At 40.4% G+C, this 18,911-nt stretch overlaps 1 protein-coding gene across 3 annotated transcripts in view; it reads right to left on the bottom strand.

Annotated features, from left to right (window-relative positions):
- Positions 1–1,371: 1,371 nt before the first annotated feature.
- Heatr3 (HEAT repeat containing 3) overlaps positions 1,372–18,911 on the bottom strand; it is a 41,360-nt gene continuing 23,820 nt past the window's right edge. For 2 of the 3 annotated variants that reach the window (XM_012517392.2, XM_023703542.1), the window contains 4 exons: positions 15,483–15,571; positions 9,535–9,678; positions 6,636–6,812; positions 1,372–3,049 (listed from right to left, as the gene is read on the bottom strand). In XM_012517392.2, the coding sequence (XP_012372846.1) occupies positions 2,927–3,049; positions 6,636–6,812; positions 9,535–9,678; positions 15,483–15,571 (533 nt within the window). In that variant the 3' untranslated portion in view covers positions 1,372–2,926. Of the gene's footprint in view, positions 3,050–6,635; positions 6,813–7,434; positions 7,519–9,534; positions 9,679–15,482; positions 15,572–18,911 lie in introns of those variants that run through there. The other variant, XM_023703541.1, reaches the window with a different exon arrangement.

Genomic DNA, 18,911 nt, shown 5'->3' with positions numbered 1-18,911 from the left:
CACTGAGCCATCTCCCCAGCCCTCTAGAGGCAATCAGTCTTAAACAATCCTTTCTTGAAACTGCTCCTAATTTACCAGTTATGGTTGTCTGGATGTCTCTCCAGGTCCCACGTGGTTATAGGGCTGGGCTTTTTGGAGGTGCCTGAGTCTAGAGTTTGTGATCAGTTCATTGTCTAGTGCTGAGGTTGGCAGCCCAGCCAGGTTCCAGGTCTCTCTGGGCCTGCTGACCTTCTCCAGTCTTATCCTGTTTGTGGAAACAGGGCTCCTCCAATTCAAAACTTCTCTCCAGCCCTTTTGATCACAGTCTTGCAGTGGCCCAGGCTGGCCTTGGATTTTTGATCCACCTACTTCCACCTCCAGAGTAACTGGGATAACTGGTGTGCAATCACACCCACTATAAATGTATTTTAGATTTTGTCTAGGAAAACTAGTTTGTATTACACTGTCTCATGAATGACCCACTAAGTTACTGTGTAAATAGTTAAAATTAGAGTATATTTAATGTTTTTTCTATTCACCCTATTGTTTGAATGATTTAAAAAAATGATTACAATACAGAAACCAGGTGGGTGTCGTGGTGCACGCCTGTCATTCCAGCACTTGGGAGACAGGCAGAACTGCCACAAGTTTGAGGACAGCCTGGGCTTCTAGTGAGCTTAAGGCCAGCCTACACCACAAAGGGAGATAGATCTGTCTCAAAAAAGCAAAACCCACCACCACACACACACACACACACACACACACACACACACACACACACTCCAATACAGACCACCATATCCATGCCTTAGAATGTATAAAGTTTAATTACATAGTTCCAGTATAACAACTCACCTCTCTTGTGCAGGACAATTTGATTCCCTAAAGGATTGCTCAGTAAAACAGAAGATCACTAACATTGATTCATTTAATAAATAATAACAGCCTACTATGCACTAGGCTATATTGTTTATAGGTTAGTAAGCATGCTACCATGCGAGTGGAAGCACATGGTTATAATCAGAAGGCTGAAATGGGAGAATTGCTGAGCTTGAGGCTAGTCTGAATTATATAAGACTTCAATGCCATCCTAAAATACATAGACTGTATTTTTTTTAAAAAGTACAGAACAGAACAAAATCAGAAATTTTATTTTCCTGAAAAATGAACTTTCTAGGGGCTGGTGAGATGGTTCAGTGGTCTAAAGCACCAACTCAGAACAAGCTTGGCAAAGCACAGGGACCGCGGTTCAATCCCCCAGCACCACATGCCAGCCAGCCCCGCCCCCTGGTGGGCTGAGCTGGCCACACACACACACACACACACACACACACACACAAATAAATAAAATTTAAAAAAAAAAGAACTTTCTAGAAATATCTGAGGCAGAGAGAACTGAAATTACGATTTGATGGAGAAATCCTTCTCAAAGCACACATGCAAAGCTTGGGTCAATGATATGGCTACCGTGATGACTAAGCACATGATAAAAACTCATGATCCAGGAATATAATAACATAAAAGAAATGATTGTAATGATGCACCATTTCCATTCCCTACCCTTGTACAGAACCTGCTCATTTTTACACAGTCTCACAGGCTCAGTGACTCATCAGAACTGGGACACAATCTTGGTTTCCCAACAGTCTATACCAGCCAGGCATGTACTGTATGTCATGGTACAGATGAGATGTAATGCTACTGGCCCATTTTAAGCAACTGTGAAAGTAGAGGGAAAACCAAATCCTATTCTGGGGTATCTGGGTAACTGAGTTCAACTGTGTGGGATTTTTTGATCTTGAGATACATGATTATCTCAAGTTTTTTTACTTTTTATGAAGTAGTTAAAAACCATCTAAAATTGCATTTTATTTCTATTCTTTGGTTCCAGTGACTAAAGTATACTACTGATAGATCAATAAAAATGCCACTTAGATCCAAAACTCTTTTGATCCGGCCAAAGGATGGATGAAGGAGCTGGTACCAGGGGTCCTCAAACACAGAGCTGCACAACAGAATTCCTGCCTTGAGCCCATGCTGTCACCCAGTTACTTCAAGGACAATGAGCAGTCTCACTGGAAACTCTCACTGCACGTCTTTTTTAATGTCTCACATACATACGAAGCAATATTCCTTAGCAAGCAAACTACTAGGGATAGTACTATGCAGTGGTTTAAAAAAAATTTATACGACAAAAAGGATTCAATTAAAGTTATTTATTCAAAAATATTTTCTACCACTTTTGATTCTATATGAAATCAAATGTCAGCGGTGTTAAAACAATAACCTATTAGACCTGCTCACAGATGACACAATGACTCATTAGTTCATTAATGTAAGCTACTGAGCAGCAACATACAAATCCAACACATTCATTTCTTCACACAAGGCTCATAATTGATACACGCCACTTTATACCAAAATATTTTATAATACTCATATTTCACTTCAAGAGTTAGCTAGTATAAAAGAAATACTGGCTTTTAAAAGTTATCTACACAATGATCTGGATTTTCCTTTTTTGCAAAATTCAGGTACATGATTATTTCAAGTTTCTTTACTTTTTACAAAGTAGTTAAAAACCATCTGAGATTGCATTTCATTTCTACCATTTCCAGTGACTAAAGTATACTATTGATAGTACATCAATAGAAATGCCACATAGATCCCAATCTTAAACAAGAGCTTTTGACAGGTTTTAAAGTTTTTATAAAACTTCAAATTAATTTTCATAAGACAGACATTAAAAATGGCTTTTTGAAACATAATACTCAAAGGAAACCCTTTAGCATCAAGAGCATCAGAAACTTCAGGGAAGAACTGGTCTCCCCTCTTCTCATTTTATTCTTCTCTTGCCGTGCTAGGGATCAATCCCAGGCCTCGTGAAGGCCAGGCAAGTGCTCTACTGCTGAGCTACACCCCCCGCTCCAGTTTCTCGTGTGATGGTTCAAGGAGTGAGTCTTTTCTCAACAGTTTCTTGATATGCAACAAACCTTCTCAAATTCATTTTTACATTGTTGAGAACACATAGCTGATCTGGACTGTATTTACCTCTCCCTTCTTTTCGGATCTGTCAAAAAAAAAAAAAAAAAAAATGTATGACATTTGGTAGCCGGTACTAATTAATTTAAATGAAGTACTTGCCAAGGTAAGGTGACAAAGCTCACACTTTGGGAGGCTGAGGACAAAAACTTGAAGTTTGCTAAGTTAGGTTAACTCTAGATAAGTTAGAGACTCATTTCCAGAAAAATAAATTAATTTTTTAAAGGGCTAGGAAAGTAGCTCAGTGTAGAGTTCCTGGGTTCAACCCATGAGAAAGGAAGGAAGGAAGGAAGGAAGGAAGGAGGGAAGGAAGGAAGGGAAGGAAGGAAGGTAGATAGGTAAAGGAAGAAAAGAAAGAAAAGCAAACACTAAAAAACAGAAGTATTTAATGGGAGTATATTTAACCACTTCCTGAATAAGATAACTGTAAGAACTTATTAAAAGTTTTACTTCCAAGGTAAACAAAATACTGTACATGAAGGACAAAGATAAATTTTTAAAGATAAATGTAGCATGCATACTTTTAAATGAGAATTACAAAAGCAACAGAGTTGTAGACTTTGAAACAGTGAATCTGTTTCCTTCTCTCCCTTTGCACCTGGGTCCCTTCTCCTTCACTCTCCTCCCTGTTCCGGCTACCATACCAAGACCTTTAATACATGTAGCTACTTACTACAAAATCCGCCCCCAAAGAAACAAAAAACAGAAAGCAGTGAATTGGACTTGGGTGAACTATACCTCACTTCTGGCCTACAGTGACTCTCTGGGATAGGTAAGGCGCTTTGGGAAAAGCTGCACTACTCTGGTTCTTTAGTGGAACCAGTGGTATTGTATTTAATAGCATCTTAAAGCTAAATATGTACTCAACACCTCTAATGGAACTGTAGCTCCACTTCACACAAAAGAGCTTTGTATACAAAACTATACATAGTGGCACAATGCTTGCTTAGCATACTTGATCTCAAGCATTACAAAAAAAAAAAAAAAAAAAAAAAACGAACAAAAAAACAAAACCCAAACCAAAAATACCCCCTTCTGGCTAACAAAGAAACTTCACTAGGCCTACATTTAAGAAGAGGAAAAACAATGAAATATTATTACCATAGCAATACATGCTACATAGGAAAACCGATGTGAACAACAAATCTCAGAAGTTTGGGGTCCTTTTCCCAGTTCATAGCTCATAATTCCTTTCTAAGCACTTGCTTCTATGGAGCTTGTTTTGTCTGCAGTGCTGGGATCTAGCGCTAAGCATGCAGTCTGCCTCTGAGCCACCGCCCATGACCTTCCGCAGTTTTGATTATTCTGCATCTGTTTGCCTCTCAGCTGCAGAGAAAAAGGGGATACTTTCTCATTATCTTATCATCTCATTACCTTCTTTCCTAGAAGGCCAAAGGCCTACAACTTTAGCTTTAACAGTGTGGGCACCCATGCGTACTGGTATGAAAATATCTCTAAGATATAAGATGAAGCCAAAGCACAAAGTTTGGGGCTGCTACTTTCCGAACAATAAAGAAGAAGATCTCAGGTACATTTGTCTTTGAAACATCGCTCAACTTGGTTACCTGTGAGGCAAAAAATAAGTAGGAACAAAACCCCTCATTGCCTGTGAAGCAAGATAACAAAATACAAGACTTGAACAAGACCTAAGAGTACAGGGTTCACTCTTTTTCATAATTATGTCACTAGTGATCAAAGTTAATGCAATAAATGGCAGCCACTCATACAGTTTTAAAATGTAACATGCCAAAACATGAAAATGTAAAAAAACAAATATGAAAATGTGAAAAATAAACCAACACTAGTATTCTCAAAACAACAGACTTCAGAATGCCGCAATGCCGCTTAGAATGTGTGGGACCCTACTGTGATTTTTCTTTTTTGAAAACTATTTTATGCCTTAAAATTTTTTCAGGAAAACCACCCAGTGGCACACTGGTAGTCCCAACTGCTTCAGCTAAGAGAATCATTTGAGACCAGGAGCCCAGCCTAGCCTGGGCAATACAGTGAGTCTTATCTCAAAAAAGACAACTTGCCTAGAATATGTATGACAGCATGGGTTCAGTCCCCTATACCGAAAATGAAATTTATAGGGTTCGCTCCAGGAGATAGCAAATTCTGATTCAGGGGCTTATAAAATAAAAGAATATCAGGAAACAACTAAAGTAAATTTCTCATTGAAATCCATGCTCACACAGCGTGGTGGAACACACCTGTGATAGCAGCACCTGGGAGGTTGAGGCAGGAGGGTGACCATGAGGTCCAGGCTAGCCTGGGCTCACAGTGAGATCAAGGTCAGCCTGAACCACATAGCAGGACCCTGTGTCAAACACAAACACCAAGCTTTATTCTACTGACAAAAGATTCAGAAGCAAATGTTTAATTTATAATCTAAAATACTGGGCTGGGTATGGTGGCATATGCCTATAATCCCAGCACGCGGGTGGCACTGGAGTGGCTGAGGCAGGAGGATCACTGCCAGTTTGAGGCCAGCCTGGGATACTATGAGCTCAAGGCCAGCCTGAACTGCAGAGCTAGGCCCTATCTCTAAATAAACAAAGTAAATAAAGCACCCCAAAATCTAAAATACTGGGTTGGAAATGTGCTCAACGGTAAAGCCCTTGGCTACCATGCTTGAGGCCCTGGGTTTGACCTCCAGCATTGAAAAAAATATCTAAAATATGAAAAGATCTCAAAATTATATAGTTTTAGGGGAATGGGGATGTTTCTCAGTGGTAGAGTACTTGCTTTACATGTGTCAGGGCTTGGGTTTGGTTCCCAGCACAGAGAAAAACTATTTCACCTTGAAATTGGAATTCACCTACAGGATTGAGAATGCCTTAGGGCTTGGAGGTACAGCTCAGGAGAGAGTGATGGGGACAAGGCTACATGACCAATTACAGGGGCTGGCTGCGATGTCAGTCTCTGCAGTCCCCAGGTTGGTGAGATGCTGCTTCCTGCTCCTGGTCCCCCTTGTACTCTCAAATTTGTCTGTCTTGATCCTCCCCTCCCCCCAACACACACAGGCATCCAAGGGTTTGATCTGCCCTCAGTGGGACATACAGTGTGTGCTCAGCATGAGCTCGACCCTGGATTCACTCCCTAGCACCAAAACAAAATGAAATTCCTAGATGCACTCCTACGCACTCCTCTTAAGTTTCTAACTGAATGATTTCTGGCACCACAGGGAGTTGCACCTAGGGCCCTGCACATCCAAAGCAGGTGTCCTGTTACGGAACTGCATCCCCTGGCCTTGACATTATTTTCTGACTCAAAGTTATAATGTTCATGACACAAATTTGCAATATATACAAAAGTGCTTTGTACACTGCAGACAATAGCACTTTACGTTTAAGTACTGACAACACTGCTGAACTGTGAAGTAGGTGGTCAGATATCACCTGGGCTCCAATGATGGTGATTCCACATCACGGCATAGCTATGACTCAGTCAACAAGTATTCTACAAAGTGCAGGGAAGTGCTGTATTAATCACTGAGATTTATAGGAATTTGTTAAACACCTGCCACTCAACTGCACTGTGGTAACTGCACATACTCTTCTCCCCAGAGAATGCCTAGACTTAAGCACTTATAAAGAAAAAAAGTTACAAACCTTCATTTTGAAGATGGGCTGGAATTCTTTCAGAGCAGACAACAACTTGATTTGAATGGAGGCTCTTTCAGCTTCTTTACCATCTGCAAACACATCAAAGAGGGCATCCAAAGCCTCTCCTGCGACCACAAGGCAAGGGTCTTTGGTGGCAACCTCAAGCAGGAAGCACCCAATGGTCTGGAGATAGCAAACACATTATAACATGACTGAGTCAGTCTCCAAAACAACTGTTAACTTCACATGTGGCAATAACACATGCAAATTATTTTGTGTAAAAATGCTAGGGAAAAATGAAAACTTTTCCCTAAATAAACTCCACAAGTAATAAACGAAAGCTGATTTAAAAAATCATTGTTTTCCCTTTTTATCTCCCTCAAAAAGGCTTCTCTATGGTATATAAATGCATAGAACTCTTACCTGTTATGAAAACCACAAAGGTAATAAAAAAAAAAAACCGAACACTTGTACTCATTTCATTTTACCATATTAGTTGATTTTTAACATCCATGCTTCCTTTTTTCCTGCACACTTAGCTAGCTAATGAGCAGACCATTTCCAATCTGCAAAGAGTTGGTTCTAGAGTCACTGTCTTTCAGCTTGGCTGTTCTGCATCCCCTTTATGTCTTGGCAATGTGCATGCTGGTGTGACAGATCTGAGAAGGAGACCCAGTCCATATAACAGGCCAACTCCTGAACCACCAGGCAAACTCTCTGGGCCTCAGTGTTCTCATCTAAATCAAAGAGGTCTAGGTCTCCTCATAAACAGTATTCAGACATTAATTTTGTAAAACATGTTATGAAGCACACACATCACCTATAAAGCAGTCTTATTCAGAAGGATGTGTCTACATCGAATCCAGTCTTTGTGTCTTAACTTTGAAGTCTGCAGAAAATACAGAGGATAAAGGAACAAGCTGAATGCAAGAGGAAGCAATCAGACAGATCCAGAAGGCTGGACACACTTGGGGACAACTGACCCAGGAGCTAAGGAAGAGCTGTGCTAGGGAGAACTGTTCTAGACTCAGAGATGCAGCATATTCCAAACTCAACCAGCTTAAATAAGCCATCTATAAGCAGGTATCTTTGAGACAACTAGAAAATCACAAACATAGACGATATTAGACATATTAAGAAATGACTTTAAAAAAGTAGTAGTTGTTAATTGTGCAAAGCGCGATAATGTCAGTTACACAGGAAAACTGTCCTTACTTTTTAAGAGATGCCAACTACATTAATAGAGGTAAAACATCATGACATCTTTACTGTACTTTAACATACTAACAAAGAAACTATTTTCTATTAAAGTAAAAAATAAATAAATCAATAAATAAAGCAGACCCTGGCAATTACCATTTTAAGGAAAATTACACATACACCTGCTCATTTGTGTATGTGTACAGTTACATGCCATTTAGGCATACTGTCACATATGCATCAATTTATCAAGAATCCCTGGAAAGACAACAGAAGGAACTGTTAGTGGCTGCTACTCTAGAGGCAAGGGAGGGAACGGGCAGGTTAGGAGCACTGGCGACTCTCATCACTAGATACTATACATGTACTTTTTAAAATGTTTTGCTGGGGCCGGGGAGATGGCTCAGTGGAATAAGCATTTCCCTGGCAAGCACAAGAGCCTGAGTTCAATCCTGGTTCTGCCAATGTTTTGCCATGTGAACGTACCATTTTTCTAAAACAACTCTTAAAAACATCAGTCATCACTATAAAGTGTGTAGAAGGGTGCAACAACAGGTTTATTACCCATTAGTTAGTAATCAATATGCAGGAGTTATGAACACAATAAAAGGCGATTTTGCCGCTGCTGACTTCTGAGCTACAGGAGTGCCAGGCTTGCAGCACTGAGGCTCCTGAGCAACTGTGCTGAGACGAGGTGCTCAAGGCAAATGTGCTGCCTACTACTTAGGCAGTGGGATCAGAACTTCCCGTGTGGGGCTTTTCAGGAAACCTGGATGGGTTGCTCATCCACAGGAAAATACAATACATGCACATTTTACACAAGAGCAAATTCAAAAGGCAGCTTTAAAAATTCTGCTTTTGACTTCACATGGAAAAATTTTCAAGAAAGTATGCTTTTCAAGGATTTACCTTTTTTAGGGCCAGCCAAATAGCTCAGTGGATTACATTGGCCTGCAAGCAGGCGCAGGGGTTGGGGATTCAATCCCTGGGCCTGCCATGCAGGCCCCGCCCCCGGGACATGCTGAGATGGCGACTGAGACTGTGGTGGCACGCATGCCTGTAATCTCAGCTCTTGGGAGGCTGTAAACAGGCAGATGACTACAAGTCTGATCCAGTAGTGAGACCCTGAACACCGTGTAGGCCCTTCCCTAAATAAAAAAAAGGATTTACCTTTTTTATTTTTTGATACAGGGTCTTACAATATACTTCAGTCTGGTCTTGAACTCCCAGCAATGCTCCTGCTTTGGTCTCCCAAATGCTTGGATGGCTTGGGTTCATTAGACACTCTGCCGCAAGAACTTATATTCATGGTTATATCAGGTCAGGGGTACTCTAATAATATTATAAGAAGCTGCTTGATATACATGCTCTCATCATGCCACCAGAAGTTTTTAATAACTCCATACCAACAGTTATTCTTCTCCCACTTCCATCTATTTATTTTGGTTTTTTGAGACAGAGTCTCACTATGTCATTCAGGCTGGTGGCCTTGAACTCCTGGAAATCCTGCCTCAGTCTCCCAAGTGCTGGGACTTTAAGTGTCCAGCACGATGACCAGCCCCATTTGTTTGTTTTGAGACAGGAGCCGCAGCCATCCTTCCTCCTCAGCCTCCAGCGTGCTGGGATTACAGGCTTGCACCACCCTGCCCAGTGACCTGGCCCATTTCTAATTTAATGTTTCAGGTTAGAAAAGAAATTGTTTTACCTGAAGAGTTTCAAGTGTCCCATCTTCTTTGGCGAGGACACTGCCAGTGATTCCTAAGATACTGACGACGTTCACTCTAACTCCAACATTACTACTATGAATGCTGGCTTTGCAGAATGACATCAGCTGATCGGGTGTCATGCACTGTTGAAGGAATAGAAGGCAGTTTTATAGTGCTAAACTCAACTGATTCCAACAGTAAATAAAAACAGGGAGAATCTCTCCTCAGGCTGCGTGATGCTGCGAGCAGCATAAATACCTGGCAGAGCAGTTATTACCATTTTAAAATCGCACCCAAATACAGCTGGCAACACAGTCCTGCTCGAACCGCTGTCATCACTGAACCTAGGAAAGGCACTTCAGGTCCTATGGTTTCATCTGAGGATTCATTCCAGATGTACAAGGACTAAAGGGACTCTGATTTCTTGTTAATATTGAACATAAAGGTTTTAAAAGTGGAATCATGTAGCTTTAATAAAAACTGGCTGAGTCTAGACAAAAAAAGAACTTTTTTTGAGATGTTTTATCATAATTTATGACTACAAAAGCCATAGTACTTTTTAAACTAGTACTTCGACCATACAGTAATACTTTTTAGTTTAAGCTAATTTGGGCACATAGCTGGCCATAAGAATCATGAAAAAATGTAAATGTCAAGTTGCCAGGCTGTCTGCTACAGTGTGGGTTCAAATCGCAGCTCCCTCCCTTGGGAGACCCAAAGGAGAAAGAGCAGGAGACCACAAGCTACAAGGCCAGGCTATTGGGAGGCCCATCTAAGCACAGACCAAGGTATCAGGGATTATCCAACAAGTTACTTAATTTCATCAGTGTCTATTTTTCTCATGAGTAAAATGGAAATGACAAAAGTATTCCTAACAGAGTTGCTATAAGGATTAAAACACTTACTAATTGTTAACTGTAGTTATTATTTGCAAGAATACTAAATGGCTGCAAATCCTCAAACACATTTCTCCATCATTTACATTGCTTCTGCCAATTCTAAGGTAACAGTAATACATTTGGTTTTAGAGAAAATACTGTAATGACAAAAACTGTACAAACTGAAGGATTCTGTATAGCTCAGATAGGCTGCTGCCAACCATGCTAGTATGGTCACACAGTCACTGTGACAGATCAAGGAAGTTGCCAAACAGATGAGCCAAGAAGGTGAAGAACCAGGAGGGGAAGCTGGACAGCTGGACTCTGGCGCTGGTGCCAGAACTCAGCAAATCAGGCTGGTGGTTTCCTCTCCAAGGCTCTGACACTTGATTCTCATGCCCATTATAGAGCTAATCTGAGAATTCAGCAGCTAAGTAGATAGGTATTTAAGCAGGGGACACACACACACACACACACACACACACACACACACAATGTATATGAATGAATAATTTCCATAAAACACGCATAAGCTTTGAGTAATTTTCTCAAACCATGAGACCAAATGAGTAAACTGCTATCTGTACATCAGGGAAAAGCAGTTAAAACCTTATATTCCTTAGGATCTATATTAGGTATTCTTCTCTCGTTGCTGGGACAAATACCTGATACTCAAAATGAAGGAAGAAAAGACTAATTATTTAGCTCACTGTTACTGGAGGTTTCATAGTTTAAAACAGCCTGAATTATGTAGCAAGACCTTGGAGCCTTATTTGCTTAGGAGAGGGTCAGTGCCTCTGTCTTCTCCAAACATCTCCTCTCTGCCCAAGGTGGCCGCAACTGCAGACACTGCCACCCAGTGCTACAGGGTCTGGGGGAGAAGCTGGGGTGCTGCCGTGTCCAGGATGACTCTCTCCAAAGGTCTTAGGACCTATATATTCCTATAGGCCTCCACGGTAAGGTTTTCTGATCCTCCCAACTTACCCACTTACCATTACTGAATTAATGATTTCCATTTTGTAAATATCCTCAAATACACAAAGAAACCTTTTTAAATAATGAGGGACACATGTCAACAGTATTCCCTGTATTTTAATAGTACAATACTGCTCCCACTGAACTCTGGGACAAGCTGAGGTTTGGGAGGCAGCACTCCAGTGGCACGGCTGTGGAGAGACCAAAAGGACAAAGAGCAGGAGGCCACAGCTGCACGGCCAGGCTACTGGGAGGCCCATCCAAGCATAGACCAAAGTATTAGGGATTAGACAAACAGTGCCGCCACAGACATCTTCAAGGAGAGAGTTATGTCCTGGGAGACAGAGGGTGATGCAAACCAAAAGAAATGGGGGGTGTGGGCAAGTGAAACTAAGGAGACGCATTAAGAACTAGAGGACTTTAGAGAGGAGGGGAATGGCTTAGAACAGTGGCTTTCAGATTTGAGAGTGGAAAAAAAAAAAAGATTTGAGGGTGCAAGGGACTAACCCAGAGAACACATTAAGGCAGACTTTCGGGCTCTGGCATGAAGGTCCTGCACCCACCCAGCTGAGGGTGTAGCTCGGTCTCAGAGCTCTTGTACATTTGTACAAAGTCCTGGATTTTTAATCCCCAGCACCACAAAACAAACAAAAAAGCAGCAACCTCATAGAAAAACAGACCAAAGACAGGCATAGTCACAGAAAAAGAAATGCAAAAACCCTAAGGCATATGAAAAGGTGCCCTAACTTCCTCATTATCCTAATAAAATATGCAAAATGAAATATAGGTGCCACCTATCAAACTGGCAAAACCCAAGAGCTTGACAACACACTTGCTGGCGAGCTATGGGAGAAAAGATTCTCCCAAACACAGTTGGTAAGGATGCAAAACAGGTGACACCCTGAAGAAGGGACATCAGCACTCCTAACAGTTATAAGCATGCCTCATCTCCGACTCAGTGAGCTTGCCTCTAGGAATCTGTCCCAAAGACACAACGGCAAAAACATAATACAACTCATGGAAGGCTATATTCACTGCATTTCCACCTGTAACAGCAAAAGACTAGCAATAACTGAACTGTATATCAATGAGACTGAATAAATATACAAAGTGTACAGTGAAGTATTCTGAAGCCATAAAAATGAAATGAAGGGCCAGTGAGGTAGTTCAGTGGGCTAAGCGCCTGCTTAGGCAAGCACAGGGGCTGGGATTCAATCTGCGGAGCTATCAGCTGTGCTAGTCCGGCCCCCCAGCACAATGAGCCACGGAGACCTAGTATGGTCGTGTATGTAATCCTAGCATTGGGGAGGCCACAAACAGGAGGATCACTACAAGTTTGAGCTGCGTAGTGAGATCCTGTATCAAATACATAAAAAAATGAAAAACTAGATTTTTTTTTTTTTTTTTTTTTTTTGCATTTTTTGCATAGGCCTGCAATCTCAGCAGTAGGGAGACCCAGGCAAAAGGATCATGAGTTCAAAGCCAGCCTGGACCACAGAGGAGACTGTCTCAAAAATAAAACAAAAACAAAATCTTCATATATTGTAGTGGTCAACAACACAGAAAAAAATAATCAGGTAAAGAAAAGCACTACTTTTAAGAGGTTAAACACAAATATATAGTCTTTCTTGCCAATAAGCAAAAAACTTTTCAAAAAGGATTAACAAAACCACAAATCAAACCTAAAAGGGCATAGTGTGTACTTGGCATGCACAAGGCCCTGGGTTCAATCCCAGCAGTATAAACAAATGCACAAAAATTAGAGTCAGGCACAATGCTTACATCTGTCATCTCAACTACTCAGAAGGCTGAGGAAGGAGGATCACAAGTTCTAAACTAGTCTTGTCTCAAAATTTAAATGCTGAGTGATGGTGGGCGTGTAGTTCAGTGGCAGAGTGTGTGCAAGCGTGAGGCCCTGGGTTCAAAAGCATGGCCACCCAACAAACAAAACCCCACTACACTAAAAAGGGTGTGAAGAAAATAGACGGGAACCAAAATGAGAAGCTAGACCTCTTGATTTTTTCCTTGGGGTTGCATCTAGGGCTTTGCACCTGCTAGGCACATTTTCTGCCACTAGTCCCAGATCAGACTTCATATTTTGCTGGCCTCACCTAGAGATTGCTAGGGCATCCATTCACTTTTCTAGAAAAGAAGAGTCAGAGGTCAGTCAGACACTGACCTGTCTTTTATCGTACAAACTATATTGCAAAGTACTAAGTAACTGATGAGACACAAAATTCTTACAGAAGGATCTTAGCTAACAACTGTTAAGGGAATGACAAAATTACAATATTTTTACTTTGCAGCTAATGAAATAAGATTTCAACAACCACAATCAGTTTCCAAAACTAAGTGAACCCATTGATTAATCTTAAAATTGCTCACTCATGACATGATACCATCTGGAATATTAAAGTAAGATAAATTTATATAGCAACTTAAACTTTTCTTGCCCAAAACACTGAACCTGAATCTAATTAATGAGGTTCTAGGCCTAGCTCTGAGTTTATAGGAAATATGGGAGACAGAGGATCATAGCCCAAAGTGAGTTTCTTCAATGAATAAATATAATGGGGAGGGAGGAGTAGATAAAGGAAATATAATCAACTGAGAAATTTAAGAAGCTGTGACTACAGTAAAAGCACTGAATTATGCACTTCAAATGGAAGAACTGAAAGGTGTATGAATCAAATCTCACTAAAGCTAATTTTGAAGAGACAAAAGTATCAGCCAAGAGCAGTGTATGAACCTTTAGATCCTGATTTAAACAAACCACTTGTAAAAAGACATTTCTGCCAGGCATGACAACACAGCTGGTAATCCCAGTTACTTAGGAAACTGAAGCAGGAGGCTCAAAAGTTGAGGTATCCTGGGAAACTAGCAAAATCTTATTTAAACTAAAATTTTTAAAGGGGTAAGAATATAGCTTAGTGGTAGAGCTCTTGCCTAGTATGTGTAAAGCTCTAGGGTCAACCTCCAACCTCTAAAAAAAATAGAAAAAAAAAAAGGGCCAGGCATATAGCTTAGCAGTACAGTGCTTGCCTGGCAAGAACAAGGTCCTAAGTTCAATTCCCAGCACACACAAAAGAGGCATTTTTAAGGCAATCTAGGAAAACTACGTTCAGATTGTATTTCAAATGATAAGAGATAACTGTTATCAAAACTGTTATCATTTGATTTGGGTAATGCTAGTGGGATTTTTTAAAAACTAATTTTGTCAGCTACACCTAATAAAGTACACAATAAAATATTCAGAGTGAAATGATATGATTTGTGTAAAAATATTCCAGGAAATAAGAATAAAAATGACTCAGGGTCAGTACATGTGGGTCCACAGAACACTCAGTGCTCTCCAATATATTTGAAAATTTCCTTAATAAAAAGTAATGAATAAAAATGACATGGCACCTGTCAAAGAGATGCAGATGGATCACTGTAGATGACATGTTTAAAATTTGCTGTAATAAAATTTTTTTTTTTTGCCAGCTCAGCCCACCCTGAGGGTGGGGCTGGTGCAGTGTGTGGTGCTGGGGATCGAACCAAAGTCTCCTGCGCCTGCCTAAGCTTGCCTAAGCAAGTGCTTTAGAACACTGAGCTATCTCCCTGACCCCTGTAATAAAATATTTTTAAAAGACCAACAACATACAGAAAAAATATTTATAATATATGTATCGAACAAGAAGTTGTATTGGCAAACATCTTGAAAACAGATTACTCATCTCATTGTTTTATATCATACTATTATATGTGTAACAATTTTAATGATTAAATGTTGAATGTATAATTTTTTCAAAAAGTTGTATTGATATAAAAGCACCTGCTTATATTGCTGAGGATAGGAAGGAAAGAGAATTCTATTTTTTAAATAAAAAAGTATGTCTGCTTTTTTATTTTTTGAAAAATCAGACATTAGTCTTATAATAGAAGACTATTTTTAAAAAATATGTAATAAACTTTGTCTCTATAATACATAAAACATTCAGTGGAATAAGCACTTCCCTGGCAAGTGCAAGAGCCTGAGTTCAATCCCTGGTTCCATCAAAAATAAATAAATAAATAAAAATATAACACATAAAACAGCTAAAGAATCTTACCTGAGGAATGCTCTTTGAGGCCATTGTTTGCAGAAGAGCCCTCAAGGCACTGCTTATAGCTTCTAGAAAGTCAGCATTTTTGACAAAATCTGAAACACAAAAGTTACTATAAAATACAATGAAGTTAAGCTTTTTCTTTCTCCAAGACAAGCTATTTTGCAGAAAAGAACTGGATCAAAACAAAGTATGCTAAATATTAATAGAGGCTATCATTCATAAACATACTTATATTTAAGTCAAAATGCTTAGTTAACAGCCTCCTGTACACTGCACAGCAAGTCTGAAAGACAGGACAATCAAGGCAAAGGAGTGTCCAGCAGGCAGACAGGCCTCCCCAGGCGCCAGCCCTTGGGCTTTGTCTGACTCACACTTTGGTGTGCGGCAAACCTGCACTGGCCAGTAGATGAATTCAGTCTTTCACAGATTTTCGGTGCCAGACAGACCTGCAGAGGAGCTGGCTCCTAGACCAGAGTGCTTCCTTGCTGAGCCAAGCCAGCTGCCGAGCCAGGAGCTGCGTTGCTCACGTGGGGTGGCCACTGTGTCCCACTTCCTTTCCCACTCCGGCTCCTCACTGGCCTTCTTTTTTTATTGTACCTTTTACTACACAGGGCGAGCAGAATAGCACCTAGCCATAAATAACTGTGCTACCCTAGTGATATACAGGGTAAGGGTCATTGGGAAAACAATTCACTTGGGGTAATATATTGTAATTTCTAAAAATGGTCACAACAGCATTTTCAGTCCTGCATGATCTTCTGGAACCTTGCCACTTACCATAAAGATACAGAGTCTGTTTCTCTACTTCTGCAGCTTGGCTGGGACTCTGATGATTTCCTCAGCCAAACACAGAATGACAGGCTAGCATAGAACAGAATGTGACTTCCACCTGACTTGCATGTGTGAACTCTTCTTTCTCTCCTGACTGCCCTTGGATCCCAGCTATCATGCTATGAGGAAGCTGAGATCACATGAGGAGATCCCTGTAGGCATTCTGCCTGAGAATTCCAGCACCATCTGTCAGAGTGAGTCAGAGCATTTCAGATGATTCTGGCTCCCAGCTTTCAAATTTTCCAGATGTCACAGATGGACATGTCTCCACCACACCACTGCTGACACCAGATAGTTCTCCGCTGGTGTGTACAGGGGTCACCGATGCCTCTCAGAATGTTATGAGCATCCCTGGCCTCTACCCTCATGCACTAGTAGTAAACAGGGAGTTGTTTCCTGGTTAAGAGACACTGCCCTAGACATCATGGAATCGAGACAAACCATCTCCATTGTACCTGTACAAATTCCTGACCCGGAGATACTTCCAGGAGTAATGACTGATAAATGTTTTTGTATGAGAGAGAGTCTATATCTCAGACCTGGGATAAAGTCCTGCCTGATATGTGAATCCTCTCACTTCAATGTAATCTTTTTTTTTTTTTTTTTTTTTTTTTTTTGTCTTTTTGGTACAGGATTTCACTATGCAGTTCAAGCTGGTCTTGAACTTACTTTGTAGCCAATGCCAGTTTCAATTTGCAGCAATCCTCCTGCTTCAGCTTCTCAAGTGCTGGAATTACAGCCATGTGCCACTACACTGGCTTGGATTCATCTCTAATGTTCTCTCTTCAGAGGCCTTGTCACACTTGCTTAACACAGCACCTTATACTACTCTGCTAGTACTTTTCTCTTCATAGCTAAAATTACATTAAACATTACACAAGAATGCAAACTACAAACCAGTGACTCCATCTGTTCACAGTGTCTCTAGGACTATGATGTAAAGTGCCCAATAAACATTTGATAAACAATAAATAACTATGAAAATGTTCCTTAACCTCTATAAATATCAACTTCCTCCAAAAAGTGTCTGTCTCTAAAAACTGGTATTGGACCAGCACTCAAAAGCTGGTGTGAAGTCTTACTATTAAACTTGTAAAACTTACCAACTGGCCTTAAAACATATGCCACATTTGATTAATGCTCCAAGAGTAGTCTTAGAAATTCAGGAACTAGCTGTACACCAAACAAATTAAGCTACATTGCGCTAGGAAAAAACAACTAAACACAAGCAAAACACATCTCAGATTCAGTTTTTTTCTTTTATTCTAAAGACAGTAACTATTACCTTAGTTCCAAATACTAATCTAAAGTATACACCAATTTATATTATGTATAATTCACACTTTATCTAGCTCAATGGTGGCAAATATAAGGCACATGTGCCACAGTAGGTTGTATCACTGAAAGCTCTAAAAGGTTCACATCACTGATCTAGATTAAAGAAGATAAGTAAGCAATTTTTATTTAATTCACCTTTCTGGCCATTTATGCAAAGTTGGGAAAGGAACTTCAAACCACCTGTCCTTCAGCTACATTTTCAGTAAAAGGATGCAGCACTCGCAGAGAAAATAAGTAAATGCCAAAAGAGTTAAACAGAAGAGGGGACTCAAAATGACTTTCCCCTCAAAAATGTCAGATAGGATTTAAGAACTTGATGCATGCCTAAATGCAGGTTAAAATGGAGGAAAACTGACAGACTGATCCATATCAAAATACACCATTATTAAAAATTTGATGTTCTGATAATCAACACTTTTTTGTTTTGTTTTGAGACAGGGTTTCACTATGCAGTTCAGGCTGGCCTTGAACTCACTTTATAGTCCATGCTGGCCTCGAACTTGCAGTGATCCTCCTGCCTCAGCCTCCTGAGTCTGGGATTACAGGCATGTGTCATCACACCTGGCTGAAAATCAATAATTTTTGATGGAAACAAAATTAATGTTTTGAACATAAGAACCAGATTCTACTATATTAAAAAACCTCTCCTTTCATCCTTATCCCTGATGTCAGGTATAGGGCATCACCAACTTTGTAACGAGGTGGGAATGTATTTGGCATCAAAATTTAAATAGGTGGGGGCTGAGAATACTGCTCAGAAATAGTGCTTGCCTAACATGCCTAAGACTTTGGGGTTGATCCCTAGCATCAGAGGAAAAAAAATACAAGCATTTAAACTAGTTAGACAGCTGTATAAGCCCATATATTTAATTCTCAAATATAGTGACACACAAAGTATAGAAATTTAGCCCCCTCTCAAGTTGTCCAAAAACAGTCTTAAAAGCTCTTAAACAAAAACAAAAGAAAAGCCCAAAGAAAAAAGAAAAACGCAACCCTTCTATAGGATTACACTAGTTAATAAATCCTAGAAGTAGAGCTGGCCAAACAGCTCAGCAGATTAAAGTGCCTGCAAATAGATGCAGGGGTTGGGGGTTCGATCCCTGGGCCTGCTGAACAGGCCCCGCCTCCCTGGGGCATGCTGAAATGGCACTTGAGACTGGGTCTGGTGGTGTGCACCTGTAACCCAGCTCTTGGGAGGCTCTAAACAGGCGGATAACGAGTCTGATCTAGTACTGAGACCCTGAACACCCTGTGGACCCTTCC

Source organism: Octodon degus, unplaced genomic scaffold (assembly GCF_000260255.1).
Source record: "Octodon degus isolate 3935 unplaced genomic scaffold, OctDeg1.0 scaffold00173, whole genome shotgun sequence".
In the NCBI taxonomy this organism is placed as follows: domain Eukaryota; kingdom Metazoa; phylum Chordata; class Mammalia; order Rodentia; family Octodontidae; genus Octodon; species Octodon degus.
Note: the sequence above shows the minus strand (reverse complement) of the source record. Positions and strands in the feature narration are given on the sequence as shown.